The sequence below is a fragment of the Mus pahari genome, chromosome 12 (assembly GCF_900095145.1).
Source record: "Mus pahari chromosome 12, PAHARI_EIJ_v1.1, whole genome shotgun sequence".
Lineage (NCBI taxonomy): Eukaryota > Metazoa > Chordata > Mammalia > Rodentia > Muridae > Mus > Mus pahari.
Window position 1 is genome coordinate 56,650,276 of NC_034601.1, and position 26,543 is coordinate 56,676,818.

A 26,543-nucleotide genomic window follows, 5' to 3' on the forward strand; every position below is an offset into this window, starting at 1 on the left:
GAGAGAGAGAGAGAGAGAGAGAGAGAGAGAGAGAGAGAGAGAGGTGTGATTGTGTGTGTGTGTTTGTAGATAAGCTCTCATCTCTGTGATCATAACATAAACTTTTGATTTTGCACATGATGACAAAGCTTGAAGTCAAAATAGTTATTGTTGTTAAAGACAAAAATTATCGATAGGAGGAACTAGAAAAGCAAATATCTGTCCCTGGCATATAATTTTTTTAAACCACATAATACTCTATAGAATGATCACGATAAGTTTAAAAAACATTTAAATATTAAAAATAGATTGGGAAATTATTTGAATTCATTGGGTTTTTAATGTTATTATTAATGAATACAAGATAAGAATCTTGCAACACAAATTATTTTTTTAAAGTGAGATTAAATAAAAACCATGCAAATCAGCTATAGGTCTTCTTTATGTGATGCCCTAATTCTGTGTATCAACGAAGAAAAACACCCACCAAAACATTACATGTTAAAACAAGTTCTGTCTTAAAAATTCTAATCCAGTCTCCTCAGATGTAAATGGATTTACTGCAGGGAGCATGATTTGTATTGAAATGTATAGTTTTAGCAATAGGTGGAAGAAGTGATTCTATCCTTAAAGCACTAAAAATAGGACATTTTATTTTTCAAAGATTAAATGTTTCCAGAGTGCAGCTTTGATCATTACTAACATTCTCTATAGTCTCCCTTATTTCAAAGTATCCTTTTATTTCACAGAAAGATTTTCCTGCTATGAAATTCTGTCATGGTCTTAATTTGATCAGCACATGAGGTGAAAGTGACAGGTCTAAAGAAGAGGCAGCACAGAAGTCTTCCATGTGACCAACAATCCCATATCAGATGTGTCACAAATATGATTTTCCCAGATCAACTCTTGAACTGTGATTCACAAAGGCAACTCCCAGGTGGTTGCTACTGACACTACATTCTCAAAATATTTTCTTTTTTTTTTTGTATTTCAAACCTCATACACAATGTGAAAGTAAGAAGTCTAGGAGACGTTTAGTTACTCTGAATTCACAAATTCACAGATACCATAATTCTGTGAATAAAACCTAATTCCCATGTCCCGGGAGGCAGGAGAACAATTGTCTGTCTTATGCATACTTGTTTTTTATTCTTTACTGTCTCTTTTTAAAATTTAAACATATACATTTCTTTTGCCAAAAAGAATTTATTTGAGGCATTCTGAATGTTTTATCACTAGACGATAATCATAAACTGCAATAGAAGACCAACTTGATCTAGTTTTGTTTCCGATTGTCTTGCAATACATAGGCTTAAATTGTTTAATTAAATATATCATCCACTAAAGAAGTATTGTAACTAAGGAAGGTAAAATAAACTGAGATTAAAGAAAGATTGTGGAGAGCAGGATGATAGATGAGAGATAAAGTTATCTCTGCTGTTAGAAAGCCTTTGATTTGAAAGTAGAAGAAATACTAAGAAAACAGCCTACACAAAGATATTTCCTTGAAATTCAGTGGGTCAAGGATGTTGGTTTTCAGGATGGTTATGTGAATCTCTTTTGACTCTGTTCCTGGGCTTTATAGAGAGCCTAAACAGAGTTAGCTCCTCTGTCATTGGCCTTAATTCTTCCTCTTTAAATCAGCCTATCAAGATGATTATAATTTCCATGAAAAGCTCTCAGATAGGTTACCATGTACCTATGGAGTGGCCAGTTTCTCGAAGCCTGTGAGAGTGGGAAAGCTCTGTAACAACTATGCTCTACAGGGCAGAAGAATCAGGGAATAGGTATCAGGTGGTCAACAGACAGAACTATTTGCCAAAGATCCATTTATTTAAGTGGATTAGCATGATCACTACGTCACTGATAAAAATCTAAGAAAATCTTAATTCTGTAGTTACCAGCATTGATAGTTCTTCATTGCTGCAAACCATGCCCCACTTGTTTTCAGAGTATGCTTTTTCTGTCTGTCTCGACCCTGGCAGTGCACACTCTATACATGCTAGCTGCTTTTAGGCATAGGTCCTGGTTTCTTCCTGATTAACAGCACATAAAGTCAAAACTAAGAGAAAACAATGAGCTTCACTTGCCTGGAAGTTTTTCTCTATTTTGATGCAGAAACTAAGTATGTTTGCTGAGTAGACTTTTAACTATGGATTCACAGGTATAGGGAAAGCTTTGGAGCTTGTAAAATACATGTACACACACACACACACACACACACATATGTGTGTGTGTGTAAATGTATATTTATATATGTGTGTCAATGTGTGTTAAGATCTCTCTAATGGAAAGACTTACAAAACTATAAAATTACTTTTTGAAGGTTCTAGCTATGATTACGACCCAGGATTCAAATATTATAGTTCATGGACTAAACGCTAGGGAAAATATCTGCTAGTATCTAGTTTATAAAACTAAGCAGATACAGTGTCAAGGCAATATGTCAAGCAAAATTTTCATTGAAAAGTGAATTATAATTTATGACCTTGCAAGTAATCCCAAAATTCAACTTCATAACTAGCTTTATGAATTTTATGTGTAGAGTATCCTGTTTTATGCCCCCATAGAGGTCATTGAAAAACTTATTTCAAATCTAATAATTAAATGGCATGTTTTTGTTTTTTTAAAGATTTATTTTGTTTTTAATGGTGTATGTAAGTCTCTGTCTCTCTGTCTGTCTGTCTGTCTCTCTCTGTCTCTCTGTCTCTCTCTCTTTCTTTCGTGTGTGTGTGTGTGTGTGTGTGTGTGTGTGTGTGTGTGTCTGAAGTGTGCTATACGTGTGGCTATAGGTAGAGGCGAGAGGCATTAGATCCCCTAGAGCTGGAGTCTCAGGCAGTTGTGTGCTTCCTGGCTTAGGTACAGGGACTCTAACTTGGATCCACCAGGAGAATAACATTCGTTCTTAACCACTGGAGCCTTTTATCAAGCCCCATTCTTCTCTGTATTAAACAGCTTTTTTTTTTTTTTTTTTTTTTAATGATGATGGAGGTTAATGTAAAAGTTTTCATATGATTACAACTTTGGTAGAATGAAAGGCAAGAAACCAAAATGAAATACATAAAGTAATGAACTACATATGGATGCTCTCCCAGAAAATTTTAAACAAACTTTAGGGAGCTCTGATGATACACATATACCACCACCAAAAAAAAAAAAAAAAAAGTAATTTCAAGTTTAAAATGGGTTATTTGCTTTTTAAATTTTACATTTCAGAACATTTGGAGTTTGTGACTGTAGTGCAGTTGAAAGTAAGGAGCAGCTGGCATACTCTCGCTCATCTCTTTAGCAGCCACATATAGCTCTAGAGGGAATGTCAGCACTAATCCCCTCGGCACGGACTTCCCAACTTTGGAGCTGTCATTCTTTGTTATGAGGGCTACCATGTTCACTGGAAGATGTACCACAGGACTCCTGGCTTCTTCCACACATGACAGTAATACTTCCTCTCGCTTCTACAATGGCAGCATCTGCAAATATTGTCAAATGATCCTATGAGTGAAGACCAAATTTACCTCCCTTTCTCATCTCTTCAACCATTGGTTTCAGTTAATAAACAATGATTTGCAATGATTCTTCATGCTTACGTAGTTTAATCTTACTGTTTTCCTCTAAAGGTTAAACTCTTATTTTATTTAATCTAAGCATTACAATGAGATGCACCCCTTTTTAGAAGAGTTACTTAGTTAATAAGATATTTGAAGTTGTTTCAAGTTGTTATTAAATGTTGTATTCTATACAGAGGTTATCAATAATTTTTTGACAATTGTTTCCTTAATAAGCAGTTACAAACACAAAATGATCCTACCTATATTGAATTGAAGAAGTGGAAAAATTAAGGGAAAAAGTTGATGCAGGCATAGTGCCAAATACCAGTCATATCTCCTCTGGAAGATGAAGCAAGGAGATTGAGAGATCAAGAGCAAACTGGGCTAGACAGTGACTTGCAAACTGATGCAAAATTCATAGTAAGACCTTCTCTCAAAACAACAGTAGAACAGGATATGGCTAAAATGGAGCTTCAGATTCAGTGAGAGATCCTGTCTCAAAAATAACACTCCCTCCCTCCCTCCCTCTCTCTCTCTCTCTCTCTCTCTCTCTCTCTCTCTCTCTCTCTCTCTCNCACACACACACACACACACACACACACACACACACACTACATAAAAACACAAAGAGCAACAACAATTTTCTGATAAACTTCAAGTCTTTTGCCTGCAGTGAAACTTCTGAAAAAGTGAAATCATGTCTACAAGATCAACAGAGGGAAGCAAAAGGGAAGAAAGAAAATCACTGAGGGAAACCGTCTTCTCCCACACAGAGACAAAGAGGTAACTGAAAACTACACTGAGGGAAACAGGAAGGCAGGTTGGCCAATGGAAGCACATGGCAGAGAGCCTTTTGCCTGTGTTTGTGCCGAACAATCAAATGAGGAGATAGCAGGCTGAGATGCAGCTTCTGATTCAGGAGGTCTGAAGCAACACTCACAGTTTCCACTTTCAATCATCCTTATTTGCTGATACTGTTGACTGACATATATGCCATACTTTTTATTAGAAGATTTTATTCACTCTACCCTCAGCATGCAACCTCTGTCTGAATATAGACACCCTTAACTTATTTATTATAAAGTCATCGAGATTAACAATAGGAAATTCTTAAACTGCGAAGAATGAAAAAAAATCTATTTACTCTAATTCTTAATATGTGGTAAATTCTTTTCTTTGTGTCTTTATAAAAAGGAAAACATATAGTAGACTGTTGTTTTGGTGTACAAATTAACAGCCATAGCCTGGAGAGATAGCTGAGTGGTTAAGAGCACTGACTGCTCTTCTTGAGGTCCTGAGTTCGATTCCCAGCAAACACATGGTGGCTCACAACCATCTGTAATGGGATCTGATGCTCTATTCTGGTGTGTCTGAAGACAGCTACACTATACTCATCAATAAAATAAATTTTAAAAATGTCTTTGTAAAAAGTCACATATGTGCATATATGTGTCAGCAAAATTGTCAGTATGGAATTCATATTTCTCATATATTTAAATAATAGATTTCTACAATATATCATCAGTGAAATAATGAAAAATACAAATGAAAAAGATAAAAATATATAAAAACCAAAAATATATAAGCAAATTTAGGTCTATCTTTTAGCTAAGTAGTATTATGTGAGGTTTTCAGTTCAATCCTGAGTTTGGATATATTTTTCTGACAGTCCAAGCCGTGTCTTATCCCAATTATTTAATTCTTTTACACCTACGAGGAAGCCAAATCCTGGCTTATATTTCATTCTCTCTGTTCCAAAGCAACATGGAAGCCCTGATGATGGGTTCTGGCATGTTGTCAACATCAAGGTGTGCCAGAAAGAAAAGCAGAGGCAAGGATGACAGATGGATGAAGTACCCTTGACAGAAAACATCCCTTTGTGAAGGAATGGTTGATAGTTCTGTGTAAGTCAGGATGTTTATGCATTCAAATCTAAAGATGGATACCAACAGAAAATTATAGTACTTAAAATCACTTTGAAAAGAATACAACCACAGAAAGAAAAAGAGCACATAAAATTGTTCCTATGAGAAATATTTCATACTGTTTGCATTCCATTCATGCTATGCTCAGAAATAAAGCATGTTTAAATAATTTACAGTTTTGAGACACATGAGAATTTTTAAAATATATGATCTTGTTTTTTCCCAAATAAATAAATAAATAAATAAATAAATTTTTGTAACAAAAAGGTTCTTTATAAATATTTGAGGCACCAAAATGCCATATAGCTTAGTGAGCTGTGCCTGAACTGGTAAAGTCTAAAATTTATATCAACAGTTGAAAACTTCAAAAGTTAAAGCAGAACCAGTTTTAGCATCTAAATAAAATCCAGTTTTAAAATAATCTGGATAAGTGAAAAATATTCTAAATAAATAAATGGAGTATATGTTTCCACAGTTGAAAATTAATTCTGTTGTACTTGAGCTTATCATCATGGTTGATTTTAAGGCTATGACTTGGAAAAAATGTTACCAAAAATATACTTTGAATATAATGTCAAATTTTGAAGTTGTGTCAAAATATCTATCTTGATCCTATCAAATTTAGATTATGTATAAAATACCAATTACAATTAAAATATTTAAACATCCCAGTGCAGCAACTCAGATTTCAGGAGTAAAGAACTCTGAAATTTTCAGAGGCTACACAGGACATCAGCATTACATTGTACTTGTGCTTGGATTTGTATATCATAATTACAGAGCTTTCCTCAGAAAATACATTGACCATTCCTTGCTGTCTCTGAAAGAGGCAAAGGACATTGTTCCATTCATTCATTTCAGGGGTGTATTGAACTCACCCCGTGGGATGGGTAGGAGATCCAGCCCAGCTCTCCTTGAATCGTTTTCGAATCTAGTAGATTAACTGCAAGAAAACAAAAGTACACAAAGAATATAAGTACAATGAGTTATTTCTATTTACTTCTTTTAACAGTGTCTGCTTTGAATATTTCTGTCTAATAAGTAGTGCTCTCCTTCTTCATTATAAATGCATGATAAGTACAAGGAAGCCACAAATAGCTGGATAGAAAGTTAGTGGAGCAAAAGTTTTATGGTCTTTCAAATTTGTACATTAGGACACATTAACTATCACATAGTTATACATTCTGACAGAGTGATATTTTTACATGGGAAATAATAAAAATGCAAAATAGGCAAGACATTAATTCTAACATAAAATAACTATAAAGACAGCTAAATTGAATTATCATATGATTTCCCTAGGAGTTGTCTCAAATATCTATTATATAATTAATATCCCTTGTTCTACATCCCATCTTCTTACTGGCACATGAGACTATTAAACGTATTATACAATTATTATTATTTTTTTTTTTTGTCTTTTCAAGACAGGATTTCTCTGTGTAGCCCAGGCTGTCCTGGAACTCACCTCGAACTCAGAAATCTGCCTGCCTCTGCCTCCCAAGTGCTGGGATTAAAGGTGTGTGCCACCACGCTCGGCTCTACAATTATGTTCTTAATGTTTAAATTATTAGCACATAAAATAAACAAAAAAGTTAGCTGTACATCTGAGGAGAAACCAAAGCAAAAGAAGGCAGTGTTTTAGCCTACCCCTTGTAAAATCTTGATTACTTATAAAGCACCAGTTTTTTTCTTATAACATTTCTTAGGAACTACTCTGACTTCTAAACTATATTTTAAAAGTAAAAGGTAAATGCATGTAGCTGCATTAAGTATAAATGAAAATCAGTTTTGTCAACACCAATTTCTTTCACTCTATTATAGATTAAAAATTAAAGTGTTAAAGAGTGCTTTGAATATAATCACCCAGAAAAGCTCACTTTGTTGACATGATGTATTACTGTTGTCAGTCTGACCTGTTAAATAATGGAGAGTATGATTTTTACCTCATTCTTCTACATTAGAAAACAACCTTATGGTTGACTAATGGAAGGTGTAAAGGAAGATTACATAAACTAAGCATCTATTATTAATGTGAACCAGAGTAAGCAATCAATAAAATGTGAATTTCATTTTAAAAATCTAAAATAATCCCATGTCAAAGTGAATGATAATACCCAGACTGTACACCACACATACTTGTGGTTGCAAATCTGAGAAAACTACTACACTCTTAAAAAATCCAAATTCACTTTTTACAACGAATATAAAACAGTATAGTATGCTTAGAAATAAAACATATCTGACAGAGTCTTCATTATCAAAAACTACTTAAAATTTCCTGCTTGGCTTGCTAGACAATAAATATATTAAATGGCTCTAAACCAGTTGACCATTTCAACTAAAATTATAAAACTTGAAATTGAATTATCTCCTTTGCTTTGATGAAAATATAAATTCAATCTACTTGTTTTGCAAATTGTAATAGTTACAAATAAAAATAAGGGTGTCTGAAAAAGTCATAATTTACTTCTGTCTACTTAAAATGTCTTTAATATTATATGAATTGATGTGTAAGGTATTGCTGTTTGTTGCCCCTCAGAGATGGATAATAATCCCTGTTGTTGAAGATTCTATAAGTGGTGGCTGAAATAGGTTTGACCCCCAAAGACTCGTGTGTTTGAGTGCTTGGCTCACAGGGAGTGGCACTATTAGAAGGTGTAGTCTTGTTGGAATAGTGTGTCACTGTTGGGGCAGGCTTTGAGGTTTTCTCCTGTGTGTGGAAGGAACCCCTCATCCTGGCTACTTTTATATCAAGATGTAGAATTCTTGGCCTCTTTAACTCCATGTCTGTCTGTGCTGCCATGCTTCCCACCATTATGAAAATGGACTGAACCTCTGAAACTGTAAGCCAGCCCAAGTTAAACATTTGTCTTTATAAGAGTTGCCTTGGTCACGGTGTCTCTTCACAGCAATGAAACTCTAAAATACCATACTTAACAAAACAGGGTCCAGATGCCCCTGAGTTAGACTTGACACGAAAGCCTCCTCTTCAAGATTATCTTTTATGGTAGCAAATGGAGAAATGCAAGATTATAAAGGAGGGAAGCAGCCAACAACTCTACTCAGGTTGATCCTATGAAAAACGTCGATGAAGCATGACACAATACCCCTATAGGTGTGGTAGTGACATGTATACCTTGGTGGTAACCACCAGCTCTCAGGTTGATTTCCCACAGCAAGCGGAAAAAATGTATCTGATACAGGGAGCCTAGCCAAGTATCCAGGGCTCGTGAACTCGTGGATCTTGGAGAAGAATCTACTGGTATTTATCAAACCAGCACAATTTGTAACAACGTTCTAAATATCTTTCCTCATACCCACTGATAAGTGTAGTCTTTACTCCTCATCAAAAAAACCACTCTGCCAAACACGAATACTATTATAAAAACCACAGTCACTCAAAATACTGAGTTATGAAGTCCAGCCCCAGCTTCTACATCTGCAACACAACTCTTGCACAAGAGGATAGTTGTGGCTCAAGGATAGTTGCTGGTATTAATGAGGAGGTAAAAATACGAGACTAATCACATTTGAATTTGGATTCTGCTCAATGAAGAAATAATCCACAATATATAATAATGCCATATAATACCACATAAGTCACATTTTTAGTGTGTTTAATTTACGGTCAGTAAAGGCAAAAACACCATTACTCACAATTTTGGTGCTCTGTTATCTATCAAGCATTTAATTTAGCCAAGCATGATTATCGTACAATATCACTGTACTAATCCAATGAGATAAATATACTTTGAACCACCACGAGTTTATAACAAGCAATGGAGCCAGTGTTCTTGTAAAATTACTACATGGAGCAACAGTTTCAATGAATTGTATTTATAATCAACTGTCAACACATGATCTAATGGTGGAGACTAGCTAACATCAAAAATCTTTTTTAAAGTTCTTAATTTAGGTTTATAAGGTGCCCTGTGTTTGTATCCAAATGAGAACAAAACAGTCTAGGAATCGTAAACACTTTAAAGTTCATTGGAGTTGGTAATTCCATAACAAATCTCTAGTTACATGCTAGTGGTCCTTTTATAATGAATACTCTCTGTGTGCAGAACACAATCTTCCTGAGATAAGTAAATAAAGTTGGGTAGATTTCAGAGTAAACCTGAGTGTGAGTTTTCTGGCACATCTTGACTAAGTAAAACATAGTTTTAATTCTCATAGGTTAGGTATTGATGCATTCTCCTCTCAAAATATATGAAGACCCTATAATTTCTTCTCCAGTGTTACCACTGTTCAAATTCCAGGCAGAGGAGTTAACTAAATTCTCTAAATTTCTAAATACTGCAGTCTGAACTTTAAACCCAAGTTGTTAATAGGAAGGAGTTATTTTCATTTCTAGAAAAGTTATAACACCAATTTGAATTTTAACAAAAATTCGGGAATTGTTCCTGAAAGTTGTTAGGCTCCTGTGAATTGTTTAACTCTAATGCCAGCCTCATGCCAGTTACTTACAAGAAATGTAAGTTACTCTTTAGCATATTTCAAATTCTAATGAATATATTTCTAAATATTATTGGTGCGTAATATGAAAACACATTATTTTAGTAATGTTAGAATATTTCCTACTCAAGGAGCTATGTGACCCAAATTAAGTTTTTAAGTGAAGATATTTTTAAGTTGGAAACATTTCTTAATATTAATTTTGTATTTTAGTGGGGTTTGGCAATAAAGTTTTATTCTCTCTTCTAAGTCTAGTAGTACTTTTTTTTAAAACAATTTTGCTATCCGTAGTTTTACTACTTTTAAATACAGGTGCATAGCTCGGCAGGGGTCTTACATTCCCAAGATGGAGAAGCCATCTTCATTTGGACATCAGCACAAATGTGAGACCCACAGAAGTGTGGCATTTAATAGAAATTCCCATGTTATAATTGACTAAATTAGTAAGAAATTCATCCAGAGTAAATGAACTCAAGTTGGAGGAACAACAATAGGAACTAACCAGTACCCCCAGAGTTCCCTGGGACTAAACCACCAACCAAAAAGAACACATGGTGGAACTCATGGCTCTAGCTGCATATGTAGCAGAGGATGGCCTTGTCAGTCATCAATGGGAGGAGAGGCCTTTGGTCCTGTGAAGGTTCTATGCTCCAGTGTAGTGGAATGTCAGGGCCAGGAGTTGGTGGGTTGGGGAGCAGGGGGAGGGAGGAGGGGATGGGGGGTTCTCAGAGAGGAAACTGGGAAAGGGGATAACATTTAAAGTGTAAATGAAGAAAATATCTAATAAAAAGGGGGGGGAGAACTTCTGCAAAGGGGAGGAGCCACCTGTCCACCCCTGCCTCTAATTTTACTGACATATGTCCACTGCACTGCACAGTTGACTTGGGACTCCTGGTGGCCACCATTCGTTTTCTTTTCCAGTCCTCTGACACAAAGGAGAGATTCAATCCAAATTTTCTTCCTGAGCAGAGATGTTTTTCCATGGTTTCTCCATGAGGCCCAAGAACTGGTCCTCAGCATCATAAAGAAGTTCATTTATGACATCACAGACAATTGCCCTATCTTCACTTATTAATAGAAATGCATTTTCCTATCAAAAGATCTCATTTTATTGACTCTTCTTTTTGTTTTACAGACTTTAGATTGCAAGGCTTCACACAAGCTATGAAAATGTTCTACCTCTGGGATACATTTCCAGGCTTAAAATTGCAGGTATTAGAATCAAAAGTTAAAATAGATAATGTCAGATATGTGCATGATTAAAATCTTGTGACATTAATCTTTGGAGTTTCCACTCTTTAGAATACATGAATATTTTAACTTTGTTTTCAAGGACAATCTAAGTAAGATGTGATTCAGAATGGTTTCTTACCCACTTACAAAGATTGACAGTTAACGTAATATTCATAACTGGATACACTAAGTGCTGCTATATACAAACCGTGTTAAAAATTGTTAAAATTAAACGACACACTGTCTTCTTGAGACAGATTTTTCTAATTGTCTAGTAGCGCCATTAATACACTTTGTGGTGACATAAGGGTTTCATTGCATGAAAATATTGTATTACTTATAATTATCAAATAATCATTTCAAAGTGGACATCCAGCTATAATAGCTAAAGGATTTTAGACTCCTATAATAATAGACATTTTCTTATAAAGCCCCACTTATAAGCAGTGTTTATAGCCAATACAAATACCTACAAAAATCAAGACAACCAAAGACAAGAGCGTCTTTTTATTCCCTTTTGCTTTTACTAAAGAATAATGACTTTCTCTCTGTTCACATCAACACCTTGGTTACACAAGCCACATTTTTTATACACTTATCCTTAGTGTTTTCATCACTTTCTTTTATGATGAAGAACATACACTTGGTTACGTTACAGAGACCAGAAGGACCCTATAATCTGCTTCTAAATGATAGTTAAGCAGGAGAAAAAGACACAGAAAGGGACACATTTAATTCTTGGTGTTCTAAATCACTGTGTAACTCTCTGTCATAAATAATATGGAATTAAAAATTCATAATTTATATTTTGAGCAAAAGTTAACTATATCTTTTTTGTCCTAGTTTATGTGTACATTTTGTGATAGTCCATTCAGAAGAAATCTAGAAAAGTGTGTTTTGATATACCTCAACCTGAATTTATCTATTATTTTTAAATCTTTTTAATTTAAATGCTTCTTTGGGATACTTGGTAGTAATTTTATTTTTTTAAACATAACAGACTATTTTCAAAGAGATGCTGTGCTTCAACTAACAACTGCTAACATGTTAGTGACACTATAGAATATTTTAATTATTGTATATCAATTCTTTTGCATGTAAACTTCTCAGAAACCTATGTTAAACTTAATGTATATATTAGTTAAGATTAATATAAATATTTAGTTAAGACTAATTCTCAGATTTCTAGATAAAATATTTATTTAAATAAATCAACAATTCTTAACATTTCTGGTTTTTCTTTTTTTCTTTTTCCTTAAGTTACCTTTCATTACACGTTACTTTTGTGAATTTTTGTATGTAATACAGAATTCTGGACAAGAAAGTACACTAGAAATTTAAAATTCTGGTGGTGCATGCCTTTAATCCCAGTACTTGGGAGGCAGAGGCAGGCGGATTTCTGAGTTCGAGGCCAGCCTGGACTACAAAGTGAGTTTCAGGAAGCCAGGGCTATACAGAGAAATCCTGTCTCGAAAAACCAAAAAAAAAAAAAAAAAAAAAAGTTCTGGATTTACCTCTATAGAGAACTTAATTGTTAAAGGAACTGCAATTATGTTCCTCATCTAAACCTTTACAGATAGCAGGGAGGATAGCTCTAAATGAAAACACACAGTCTCACAAGACTTCCTGTATAGAGATAACAGCCCAAATTGCACTTGCTACAGACACTTACACAGGGGTCAACTATACTATTTTTAAGCATGAAGGATTTTCCCATTTTCCTCTTCTAATCAAAAATCGTTCCAAAGGATATACACTGGCAATGCTAATGAGCAACCATTAAGCTATCAAACACTCAAATAATCTTTTCATATAAACTATTGGAATCTTTTGTCAGTGAAGTTGCAGTAAACCAGCAACCCCAATTGTTGAAACCATCACAAAATATTAGGTTTCTGTTTCTGCACGCTGGCAACTTGTTTGTAAGTAAGTATGAGTAATTTAGATACATTTTTCAGTTTAGACCTATTTTCTAAATTATGTCTAACTATCCAATTTCAACCCTTAAGTATAAATGTCATATTTTCAATGCATACTTCCTTTTGAAATGTTCTAGAAACAAAACAACTTTTAACTCAGAAAAGGACTTTGAAAGATTAGAATGAGAAAAATAGAAATATTATTCAATCATGTTGTAAAAACAATAATTAAGGCAAATAGCATGTTTAAATACCTAAACGAATATAATGTCTTTATCTTATAAAACCAGGCTACTTTGGCATTTTTAAATCAAAATCTCAAAATCTTGATTATCAACTTTTAGATGTGAAATCAAAGTTCTGTTGAGTCAGAGTCTGACAGATGGCTGTGAGATTAGGATAGAACCTCTCTAATATAATACTTTTTAGAAATAATAAAAAATTCATGGAAATTTCTTGGACATAAGGAATCTAAACTTTAGCAACAGAAGTAAAACTGTGGTGAGGGAAGAAATTACATTTCAATTTAGGAATAAGCTCTGGATATTGTAATATTTTCTTACACTTTTTTTTTGCAAAAGAAGTTAATTTCATTTTAAATAAAGTATTTTCAATATCTGGAAAAGCTAGAAAGAAGTACAGCTTTGACTTCTTGACATTCAGGAAGGTATTTAAAAGTCATGTGTTCTGGATTTTGCTAAAGGCGATACAAATTTGAGTGATAGCTATAGACACACTTAAACAGGTCTTGTGTGTGTGTGTGTGTGTGTGTGTGTGTGTGTGTGTGTGTGTAGTACATTTGGATGTTTATAATAGTCTACAGAAGACCCATCTATTTCAAAACTCCAGCCATTTTCTTCAAATTTGGGGATTACGGTGTCAATGGAATATATCAAACTGACTGCTGGGACAGTCAGAAAACATTTAATTTACTGATGAAAGAGAAGGTAGAGTTCAAACGGATTTGAGTGTGGTTTTTCTTGGTAGTATAATTACATTGTGAAGAGGACCTGCAGAAGCTTCTAGTTTGGGATGGTCCCTTTGTGTCGGTCCCATGTGTTTCCAATATTCTCACATGAACACATGCATGCATGCATATCCAACATAGAACTTACGTTCACTCACCTTACAGTTCTGCTTGCTGGGAATTGTTCTCAATATTCATCTTTTCAAATTGACTTTTTACAATTAGGAACTTATTTAAATTATTAAAGTCTAGAAACATGCCATAGATCTAAGATGTTTAGTTATACTCATCTCTGTCAAATGATATACAGCAAATAATTTAGCTTTTCTAGATGCTGAATTTGCAACAGAAATACATCCTCTGAGGATTTGTCTCAGGATTTTCAATGTTTCATGTTACATATGTTCATTGCATAATTTTTATCTAACAACACCATTCTAGGCTCATCTTTCCCACCAGAACTACTATTTACACAGGCATGAAGCATATCAAAGCTTATAATATTTCCAAAATCTAGTCTGAAACCAACCATTATCTGTATAATCTTGGTAAATAGACATAAACACGGCATTGTAACCATGAAAGATGAGTTCGTGTTTAATAAAAATTCAATGTATTGCACTTTTTTTGCTCTTCTTAACAGCTTCCAAAACTGCAAGTTTGAAATTGAGTTTATGATTCCAGACTTTCATTTATTTATTTATTTATTTATCTATCTATCTATCTATTTATTTATGTGTTTGTGTGTCTGTGATCATATGTGTCCCACATATGTGCAGGACCTGGAGTATTCTAGAAGAGAAAATCAGATTCCCTAGAACTAGAGTTACATACCATATGATTGTGAGCCACCTTGAATGTGCTGAGAACTGAACTTTGATCCTCTGTTAACCTGGACCCCCAAGATCTCTCAGACACTGGACCACTAACCAGGCATCATACACCAGCTGATATGAGGTCCCCCAACACATATACAGCAGAGGACTGAGGGTCTGGGTTCAGTCAGAGAAGATGCACCTAACCCACAAGAGACTGGAGGTCCCAGGGAGTTCAGAGGTCTGGTGGAGTCGGGGTTAGTGGGTGGGGACATCCTCTTGGAGACAGGGGAGTGGGGAGAAAGTATGGGATGGGGAACAGTCATAGGGTGGACCAGAAGGGGGAAAATATCTGGAGTGTTAAAAAAAAAAAAGATTAAATAAAATTTAAAAAAAAGAAAAGAAAGTTGACTATTTTTAACCACTGAGATATCTCTACAGTCGAAGGACTCTCAACTTTTTATGATTAACATTAATTATAATAAATCTACAATAAACACAAGATCAGTCATATAACAAGATATTCATAACTTCTAAAGGTGGTTGTTTTCAGACAAAAACAATTTAAGCAACTAGGAATTTTATATTTTGGGGTTTTTTGAGTTATAAATGTTTTTCACATTTAATATGATTTTAAATATCACTTTCAAGGGCGAGAAAATGCTATATAGTTTACAGTGTACAAATGTTTAAGAAGGGCAATTGTACCTTAGAATATAGAGAAACTATTATTGTCATTATAGATTAAATTAACCAGCTCAGTCACCTGAAATATACATTATTACCCATGGAAGAATTTGTTTTTCATAAAACAAGGACACTAAACGGGTAGTCTAGGCCAGACATGTTGATAACACACAGTAAAAATTCTGAGTTTTTCCTTTGAGTTATCAAATGTAAATGAGTCTTATCTATGGTAACACAGAGAAAATAAACCAAGAGAAAAATAGTAGGCTTTAAAAAAGTATGTCTAGTATTTCACAGTAGTTAAATTTAATAGGATTTTCATATTTAATAAAGGGGCAGAATTTTAAATTGCTGTTATAATTTTAGTTCTTTTCAGTCTTAAAAAAGCAAAACCTACCTTAAATTGCTTTGGCATATTTGTGGGAATATTGTCATTATTACAGACAGTAAAGGGGAAAGATCAAAATGAGACTATGACAAACAACAGTTCTTTTAATTTTTAATCTCACTAGCAATTTGTTTTCCAGAATAAATTTTACACATCTTGTGTCTATAACGAACGTACTCGTATATAACATTTTAGCCACAGTATGGGAACAGTTCAGTTTGGTAAGAGAACCCTCTGATTGTCACACACACACACACACACACACACACACACACACACACACACACACAGAGCTTGTGCTGCAAACAGACTTTTCCTCAGAGCAGTGTTCTGCTTATCCTAAGGATTAGTAAAATGAGCCACATGGAAGCCATTGCAAATTAGTTTCTCTGCCTGACTTCTCAGTGTGAATATTGTCTGCCATCTTTTGCATCAAGTTATATCCTTATCCTTTTACTACTTAAAAGATAGAATCATTAGCTAAACCAATTTTTGCAAACCAGAAAGTACATTCACTAGTAAAAAGTAAGACCATTTCCTGAATGTATTCTGAGGGAAACTTGAATTGTTAAGTTATCTAGGAATTAGAAATTAGCCAACTTTGTCAGCAAAGAAGTACAAATTGGGAATTTTATATTTTTAAAAGACAGGGAAAATTTCAATGTCACTAGGGTCTAGTGGGTTTATTCGTCTAGCATTCTTAATTATTATTGGAGAAAAGATAGTTTAACCTTTTCATAATTTCTACATGAAATAATTCTGACCTTTACCAAATGTACCTCTTAGCAACCAACCTGAATGCAGTTTTCCAAGTTAGCTCAGTAGGTAATAAGGTTCTGCTACATAATTGGTCAAGACTGTTGTTTTGAGAACAAACAAAACAATAAAACTCAGTTTGGGAATTTTTATGTATTTAATTCATTTTGTTTAATAATTTAATTTTAAGTCTTAGACCTATAAAAGGACATACATTGCAGGGGTATTATAAAGGCTAGATTTCCACAAGTATTGATTTCACATGTTATTAAATACTTAATAACAGAATGCAATGGTTTTATAAACTCACATGAAGGACTGTGTTTTTAAGTCAAGCTTACATTTCCTTTGATTTGGGAGCATTATTCGAATCCATACATGAATTTTAAGAACCACATTTGAGAAAAAAAATTGCTGAGTTATTTTCCAGATGTAAGGGCGGGGAAGAGAGCTACGGGCTAAGGCTTTCTCATTTGCCAGTGGCTGAGTGGGTGCATCTTCTCCAAGTGTATAACAGACAACACATTCAAAATTTTAAGTTAAACCAGAAGTAGTGACCCCCTTCTATAATTCCAGCACATGTAAAAAGGGTCAACAGTTCAAAGCCAGCCTGGGCTACATTAGACCATGTTTCAAAAAAAAAATCATTAACTAACATGTTTAAAAGTTACACATTGACATTTCAGCAACAGAAGAAAGACACTTAAAGGCAGCTTGCTCTTCTACTTAGAAGCCTGATGTCACCAATATATTATTTTTTGCTCTTTGGCAGGTACAGGGAATTTATTGCATCAATTAATGCTGAACATGTGTGTTGAAATTCCCCATGAAAAGCAAATTGCTCCATACTTAATTCACTACTTTACAAAGTACTCTTTTAGCTACCATGTTAACTCTCTTAAACAAGCTACACATATTTTTTATTGTAAACAAAGACAAATAGCTTAATTTTTTTTTTTTTAAATCTCTCAAATCAGAGGGTTTCCCACAGGGAGCTGCACCTACATTTTGGAGCATGCTCTATTTTTCCCTCTTCTTCATTTTCTGTGGCAACTACTGGAGTCAAGCCACACTCCATTCTTGGGATACAAAACCCCTCCATAATCACACCCTGGTTATGATGACAGTTTTTTCACATTTTCTCGTTTTGTTTTGTTTTGTTTTGTTTTTGTCTGTGGAATCTGGAAAAATCTTTATTTCGGGGTGAGGCATGTGGTATTTGAATGATAAGAAAACAGAGGCCAAGACAGTGAAGAAAAGTCTCCTGAGGCCTTAGGGACTACTGTCTACATCAACTTCCCCTAACTTACAGATAGTCATTAGTTTAACTAACTTACAGAGAATCAGGATCTATGTGTGTCCCCGTGTAGGAAGTTCAAAGTCCCCTTACTGAATTAACTTAATTTCTCCTGCCAAAAAGTTCCCAGCATTTTGAAGTTAATTTTGCAAAGTCACAAAAGCAAATTAGTTCAGCCACAGAGAGCAAGGGTGACAATCTAGTACTGTTCTGGGATGAAAGGACTCTTCACAGATAACCAGGATTTGTAGAGAGGAGGAATTAGTCAAAGTGAAGACCCAGAGACAAGATGGAGCCAGTGGTGTGTTGCTGAAATGTTTCCTCAGTTGTACCTAAGAAATGCCCTAATATGTATGTTAGGTGTGGTTGGTGTAAGGAATGAATGAAAAAGACCACTGGACAGGTTGCAACCCCAGTGGAGGAAAGGACATTTAAAACACACTTAGCTACTGGATTCAGCCATTATTTAAGATGAATATTGAGGACTCACAGTCACAAAAATATAAGCGGCAGTAAACCATGAATCTACTCGGATTACTCCACTTTGAAGAAACACTATGTTTCATATGTTTCAAGAGAGGGGTGGTTTGGGGGAGGGGCATCAGGGCACTCTGTGTAGGAGGAGAAAGGCTTATGGAACACTCCTTTAGCAATGAGGAAGGGATTAAAGGTGGATATCATCTGCAGGTAACTTTAAAGAACACTGGAAAAGCAAAACAATTCCTTTATTTAGAAACGGGAGTGGGGAGAGCACACTGTGTAGTAAAAAATAGCCAGGAGGGCCAGAGAGCGCCAACAGGACAGTCGGGTAATCAGAGGACTCTGCTTTCAGTAAATGAGGAGGTGCTTTTCCAACCTTGCAGGAAACTCTACTGGACCCTTACCCTCCCCCTCCTTTCTCCCTAAGTCACCCGGTGGGTAGAGGAAGGTAGACGGAAAAGACACTACCGCGCCACCTCCAGATGCTAGATTGAAAGGTCTGGTTGACAGCCACCGGAGGAAGCCGCAAAGAAATCTGAGATCGGTGCTCTCCTGCGAAGATCTGGACTTGCTGGGGTACAGGGGGTTGGGAGGTGGGGGGTGGGTCGCGTTCGCCCTGTGCCTGATCCGGTGCAGGTGGCGGCCAGGTGGGGTGGAGCGGCGCGGCGCAGTGGCAGCAGCTTGGAGGCTGCAGGCAGAGGGCGCGCGTTGGTTGCTTGGTGCTTGCTAGCTTCCTTCCTAAGGAAACAGTAAGGAGTCGGCTTCCAGAAGCTCTTCGGCTGCTGTGGGCGCAGTCGTCCAGAGGAGCCGGCACAGAGCGAGCCACGGGATGCCAGGTGCCCAGAGCAGCCAGCATCCCTCCATCGTTCCATGGCCTTCCGGGCTCCGCGCCGCGCTCCAGGCACTGACTTCGGTACCCGGTTGAGGGAAAACCGCTGGAAATGTTCCCTGGCCCTGGAGGGTTTACAGCTGGCGGCTTCACACACTGGCTGGGTTTTAATGAGAAAACAGTGAACGAGACTGAGAAGCGAAGCGCCATGGCTCCCTTGTCTCTACTAGTCCCTTTTCAAGTAGATAGGGGTTAAGACACCCTGGCGTGGGTGTGATGGCAGCGAGGGCGCCTGATTCCTTTGTGGCCACCATACAATTACTCCCTGTAAAGAGCCATAGAGTTAAAATTTTACTAGGGCACAGTTTTACAACTTAAATGGCATTGTCTTATCAAATGTGGGCAGCAGGATGGGAAGAGGCGCACTCACCTCCCCCTTTGACCACCCCTGTCCCCGGGAGGAAGATTGTTCACAGCAGTTTGTTTGTACAGTGCTGCGATTTGTTTCCCGACTGCTTCCTCACCTATTATTCTCAGTTCGCCATGTTGGTTTGGATTATGTGGATTTTCACCCTTTGCTTTGACTAGAACAGCGGGACATGGTTTAGAAAATGAAGGGGGGTGGAGGGCGCTGTGCACATTCAGGGTTTCCAGTTTAATAACATCACTTCAAGTTTGAAGCTTTATTTGCTGAACTGGTTTTGAGTCCATCCACCCTCCACGTGCATGAGCCCAGGCTTTCAAAGTAAGCTTTGGCTAAAACTTTTAAAACTTTCCTGAGCAAAAGTAAGTCTGTAAACTTCAGAGGAGAAATAAACAATGCTACCCACCATTTTTTAAAATCTAGGTTTTAAGGATTTAATAAAAATTTACCCAGGTGATGTAAGTGATAAAGATATTTTATGGTATTATATTATCCTTGGCTTTAGAATCTGTGTTCCTCTCCATTTTTGTAATCAGTTCATTTAGTTTTGCTTGCATGAGCATTCTTTATAGTGAACTACCTTTTAAAATGCATTCCCAAGAAAACTCATGGGAGATAAAATAAAATTTCCTGATGTTCATAGTTTTCTTGTGGGGAGGATGTTCAAACAACTACCTGGTACTAGACAGCCGCGAACAGAACTGCAGAGTTTGAAATCAAGGGCATACAACTATTCAGTCCTTTGAACACAGGAGCAATGGCTTCCAAGGGTGATGGATTAATGGTTTGGAAACTGTTGTGTTTTATTAATATCACAACACTGTTTTTATTCTTGAAGTCATTGCAGCAAAATTCTTTCCTATTTTTTTGAAGAGTAAATATTTAATCCCAGTTTTCTATATACCTAGAAGAATAATATAGCAAACCTTTCACACCAATCAACCCTTTATTTGAAAAATGTGTGAAAAGCTACTTGCACACTTGGTAAAAGCCCCTTACTGACCCTCAGTGGTGATAAAATCCAGATCTCTTAAAACAACCAAAGAAAGACACCGAATCTGCTCTCAATCTCTCTGAAGCAAGAACTAAAGAGCAAAGTTTATTAGTTTATTGAATATTTTACAGACAAATGTGCATGTTAAAAAATAAAGCTGCAGATCTTGACAAAAAAAACTCTTAAAAAGTTAGTATTCTTCCAAGAAATACATATTTCTCTGTACATCTAGTATTTATGCCAAACAAAACCAGTGGAAAATGATTCAAATCAAAGGTAGCCCACATCACAGAATTCTAAGTAAGTACTGTCTGTAAGAACTTATCGAGTTCTGATGATTTGTGGAAAGTTTTATTAATACTTTCTTGAAGATTTTATGACTTGGAAAATGTAACTTTCGAGAACATTTCTTGCTGCTTCCATTTCTATTGAAGTCACTAAATCAAATATATTGTAGAAATATGCTTTCCCTTAAAACCCTTTGCATATGTAACTAATTATTTGATATTTAAACGTTGTGTATATTTTAGTTCAGGAAAAAATCCAAGAAGTTCTCCTAAAAAAATTGAACATTTAGGGATATTTTATAAGGAAGGAATATTTTGAAATAGTATTAAGAGTGATTTGACCATAAAGAACATACAGGAATTTAATGTTCAAATTGGGGTAATACATATTCAAGATAAAGAATTTCATTGAATCATTACTTCAAATTTATATAAAGATCAAGTTTAAACTACCACATTTTATATGAGCAAGGAACATACCATGATTAGATTCAAGGCACAGAAAACTTTATGTGAAACTTTCCCGAGTTAGTAAACACTGGTAAGTTAGTAAACACTGGTAAATACTTTTAAAATATGATCACATACTACTTTGTTATAAGAGTATATATTAGTTTTGATTTTTTTCATGGAAACTTTCAGTTTCTATTAATTTGTAAAGAAGATAAATTTCTATAGAGTATAACTGACTTAGCCTGTAGCAATGGTGTTTACATTTTATAGGTACAGTCACTTCTGACTTATACACATAACTTTTCACTTTACTGGGAGAAGAAAAATTATATCCATTACAGAATCAGTATAAAAAAGCATAAAGCTGAAAATGTTCATAGCTATGGCAAAGTTGCTTTGTCTGTCTAAATTCACTATACTTGCCAGAATACTTATGTTCTAAAGGGATTACTAATTTTTTTTACTTCTGACAAGAACTGATGTCAACACTGAGGTGAGTTGGGTCTTAAAGTGAATACTCCCTCACTTGGATTTAATGATATCAACATTATTCTTTAGGAAGATATAAATTCAAAATGAATTAATTTCATGATCAATTTTGAGAGGTTACAAGAAGTTACTTTTTTGGCACAATCAAAATATTATCATAGCAATTTAAATTGTCAGTAAAAGCTTAAACAAATTTGCTGATAATCCTGTTAATGACCTAGGTCAAGTGTTAACTGTTGTGGGTTATGAAGCAGTGAAACTAAGGGTTCTTCTACCTTCAGGCAAACAGCACAGTTATAACCGTTGGGGGTGGGTGGAGGGGCAAGCTATTAAGAGAACTATTAAATTACAGAAATGTATAATGCATTCAATTATTTAGTCTAGCATGAAGAAATGCTATTAAAAGCAAATGTAAGCTCTCTTTTTTAAAAAGCCTATAAAGATGACATGATAGTTTAGGTCTCTGTTAATGTTTCAATCACGGAGAATTTTTATTTGAGAGTAAGAGTTTATATACATTGAAGGGGATGTCAATTCAGAACAATTTTTCAAAGAGAAAAATCTGTGATTTAAATATTTATTGTGTCAATGTTTGCCTACTGCTTCAAGACAAGTATATAGCATACATAGGCAAGTTTTACTATTAATCGTCCAACAATCGCAGTCTTTCTTGTACTTAACAGAGATTTACGTTAAAGGAAGAACATTTCAGAGACAGTGTCCCACCCACAGATACACTACAGAAAAAAAGTACCTCAGTAAGAAGTATTTAGGTATGTAGACTGAATTTTACTGAACTGTATTTTTTTAAAAACTCTCATTTTCAGTGTAAATAATGCAAAGGGTAAGTGTGAATACAATTTGTGGAGACTGTTTGATGAAATATATTGCATATAATATTGAATAAGCAGTCCATTTTGCTTCAGACAGCTACAAGTATTTAGTATGTGTAGAGAGTACTTCATGCAGTTCTTAAGTTGGGTGAACTAATGAAGGTTGATCACTTCACTCTGTATCAAGCTTTTACCTCTTTCAAAACTTAGTGTTTGCCATTATCTGAGTCCCTGCAAGGAAGAAACAGAATGTGCATAAGGCTGTTCCTGATAGAACTGTGCAGCAGTACTAATTTTACTTTGAGAAGTAACTGATTTCCCAGTGGAATTTTCTTCTTGTGCCACATGAGTGGAAAGAATTATTCATTGTTAACAAAGTCTCTGCTACCTTCTGTGTGGATCTTCAGGCAAGGTTTTAAGTGAGCCTCAGAATCATACATCTCTGTATTATCCAGAAGACCATGGAGGTAAAGTAGCAATTAAAGTCACTTTATCAAAATCACATTAGAAAGTCACATAATTAACTGATGAACTGGAAAATTCACACCAACCTCTTAAGTTATTTTTCTTTACTTTGGACTCATGGAATTTCAATAGTTTTATTTAGCCATCTCATTTTTTTTTGTTGTTAAAACTCTCATAAAAATGAGTTTCTTAGCAATCAGCTCAATGGCCTGTTTTTTTTCATCCAATTTTGTCATGGCTATCCCATGATAGATAGGAGAATGTATGTTAGTAAATGTGTTGTTGCAGGTTTTCTGTCATTTTAAAACACATTAGGTATAATATTTCAAGTATAATTTATTTTCTTATATAGAAAGAGCTGCTTATATAGCTTCCTATATAGTTTCTTCTTATATAGCTTCAGTTTTCAAAATACTGATGAAAAAAGAAAGCAGCATTAACTGGTTCACTTAATCTTAGCTATATAGGAAAGCTACATTAACTGGTTCTCTTCATCTTAACTCTATCTATGAGTCCAGCTTACTGCATGGAAATTGTGGCACAGATCAGAAATTTTCACTTTCCATATGACTCAACTTAATTGCTTAGGGCCAAGATACTTGATAAATATTTAAAGTCTCATTGAAGTGTTATCTATCTAACTTAAACTAATCATTTTAACTTTAGTTTTATCCTTGTAAAGATAGTGAGACAGCCATATGATAGTGTCTGAAAAGACTAATCCTGTGAACAATAGATACATAAAACTTTCAGCTAAGCAAATTAAATACTATATTAGTTCTATAAGTAGTTTTACCATTATAGCTCTATGGTGTTAATTTATACATGACTATTTACACACGCTATTCAATTATACATATATAAAGTGGTTTAATGGCAATTAAGATTTAATTATACTTATTGCATTAAATTACTAGGCATTGCTTTTATATGAGTATGAATAAGACTAAGGTTATTATTATTATTATTGTTATTATTATTTGTAATTTAAAGTGAGGTTAAGTTGACAATAATGTAAGTTTATCTCTGTCCTGCACATCACTAATTCAGTGAGATCATTGTCTGGATAGTCCATACACATTCTATTTGGAAAAAGACAACTCAGCAAAAAAAAAAAAAAAAAAAAGTGCCAGTTATATTATTTTCTAGTTATTGTTAGTATTTTAATATATTGAGAAAATATTTTATTTAACATACTGCTGTGTTGTTCATGCACATATGACCACTCAGGATGACCATTCTTTCAAGGATGCCTGATGATTATTTTTAAGTGAACATTTTAATTTGTATTACCAAATAAGTGATTTGTGGAAAAGGTGAGTTTTCCCATCTCCATGATGAAAAAAAAATCACCACTTCTCTACTGAAAAGCAAACAAAAATTAATAAAACCAGCCAGACTGATAAAGGCAGCCAAGGCACAAGGGGAAGAAAACTAAACTGCCCCATTAGCGTGAAAGTGGGTCACCAAACATGCGAAGCGGGCTTTGTACTAATGGGGTTACATACATTTTTCTTTCACATGGGCATAAGCATAATGTATACAACATTGGCTCTACAAAATATTTCTAAGTGAGTGTTTTACAGCTACTGTGCTCCCTGCACATCAGCTGTTCTCTATTGTTAACTTGCTCGATACAATTCTAAATGTTCAAAATCATTAAGAGGAAATTAAAGTTGTAAGTGTTGCTGCAAGGCAATCAATTACTCAGAGAAGTTGTCTTAAGAGTTTGTATTCACAAATCATTAGAACTAGATAATGAAAAGTCTGAAAAAAAGGATGATAAGTCTGTTCAGTACCCACAAAAACAAATATTCTCAATATTAGGTTTACACTTTGATCCATTGAGTAGGCACAAAGATGCCTGTTACAGGGACAATAATTAATCCAGCGTCAAGGAAATGCCATTAGCTTCCCATGAGTGTTCTTTCTAATTTGCTAGTCTGTTATTTACTGTATCTACCCAGGAGCTAATCATCAATCAATCATTAAATGCATCCTCCTATGTTTATGAAAGGCCTTTTTACAAAAGAACCCAACTTAAGCTCACTGTATATCCCTTCAAACATCACAGGCTGTTAATAATGTGGCATGCATATGCTGTCCATGAGAACCTGTATCGCTGAGTACAGCATCGCCCGGCGGGATCCACAGCACTTCAATAAGGCGGTTGTAACATAAACACATGCACACAGGCGCGCACTCAAACACCTCGGGTCCAAAGAGCCCCCTTCCCGCTAGCCCATTCATAAATGCCAAAGGGTCTAAGCAGGAGCAACCTGTCATTATCTTTAAAACACACCGCGGGATCTCAAGAGAGGCTAGCCTTTTCTTTGAAACTTCTCAAAGAACCACATGGTCATAATTAGAAAATAAAACACTGCCTTGGCTATTTGGCAATTAACAGTCTGGATTGTTAAAAAAAAGAAAAAAGAAAAAAGAAAAAAGAAAGAAAGAAAGAACAACAACAACAAAAAAACCCAAAGGTTTTCTTTCTTTCTGCTTCAAATTGGTAAATGTAATCACTTGAATCGCTATCAGATTAAAAACAGATTTTTTTTTTTTTTTTTTGAAGGATTCTACAATCCCAAGTCATCCACCAAAAGTGTTTTGGGATTGCTACTGGGCAAACACAATCTTTTCACTGCCACTCCTTTCTGGGCATCTCGGGAACAGCGCCTTTCGTTCCGGGGGCTGTGGGCTCCACTCTGGCGGGAGCGGGCGCGGTACCTGGCTTACCTTCGTTGGAAGGCTGAGCGCTCAGTTCTCCGGAGCAGCTGAGGACGCAGCAGCCGAGCAGGACGAGGATGGAGAAGTGACAATCCATGTTGCTGGTGCACCGGGCAGTGAGAGGAGCATATCTCCGCGAAGCATACCACTGATGTGAGGGGGAGCGCTCTGATTGCTGGAGAAGTTACCATGCTCCGCTCGCAGTCTGATGTCAAGTTTGACACTGGAGATAAGGAGGAGTCTGGCTGCCTTTCTGCGAACCCCGCTCGGGGACTTCGCTGGGTCCTAGTGCCGTCGCCAGCGGGCGCTGAAGAAGAGCAGGGCAGCCCCATGGCTGGCAGCCAGCTCCGTTCCACGGAATTGCGGAAGAACACAGAGGGGTGGAGGTCGAGAGTGTTGCGGGTGGGGTGGGAAAGCCAGAAGTTGTGCTAGGACAGCGACAGCGACGGAGAGTCTTGGGAGCCATTCTGTTTTCACTGGAAGGAAGCTATTTGTTTGCTATACTTCATCAGTTGTCTATTTCTGAAAGATCCCTATTAGAGGTACTGTGCGTTGAAACTAATGTTCAAAAAAAAAAGTAGTAT

The 26,543-nt window shown here is 35.7% G+C and overlaps 1 protein-coding gene across 2 annotated transcripts in view; it reads right to left on the reverse strand.

Moving 5' to 3' along the window:
• Epha3 (EPH receptor A3) overlaps positions 1-26,184 on the reverse strand; it is a 314,441-nt gene extending 288,257 nt beyond the window's left edge. For both annotated transcript variants that reach the window (XM_021209582.2, XM_021209581.2), the window contains exons 1-2: positions 25,969-26,184; positions 6,331-6,395 (exon numbers count right to left, since the gene is read on the reverse strand). In XM_021209582.2, the coding sequence (XP_021065241.1) occupies positions 6,331-6,395; positions 25,969-26,056 (153 nt within the window). In that variant the 5' untranslated portion in view covers positions 26,057-26,184. The remainder of the gene's footprint in view (positions 1-6,330; positions 6,396-25,968) is intronic.
• Positions 26,185-26,543: the final 359 nt, after the last annotated feature.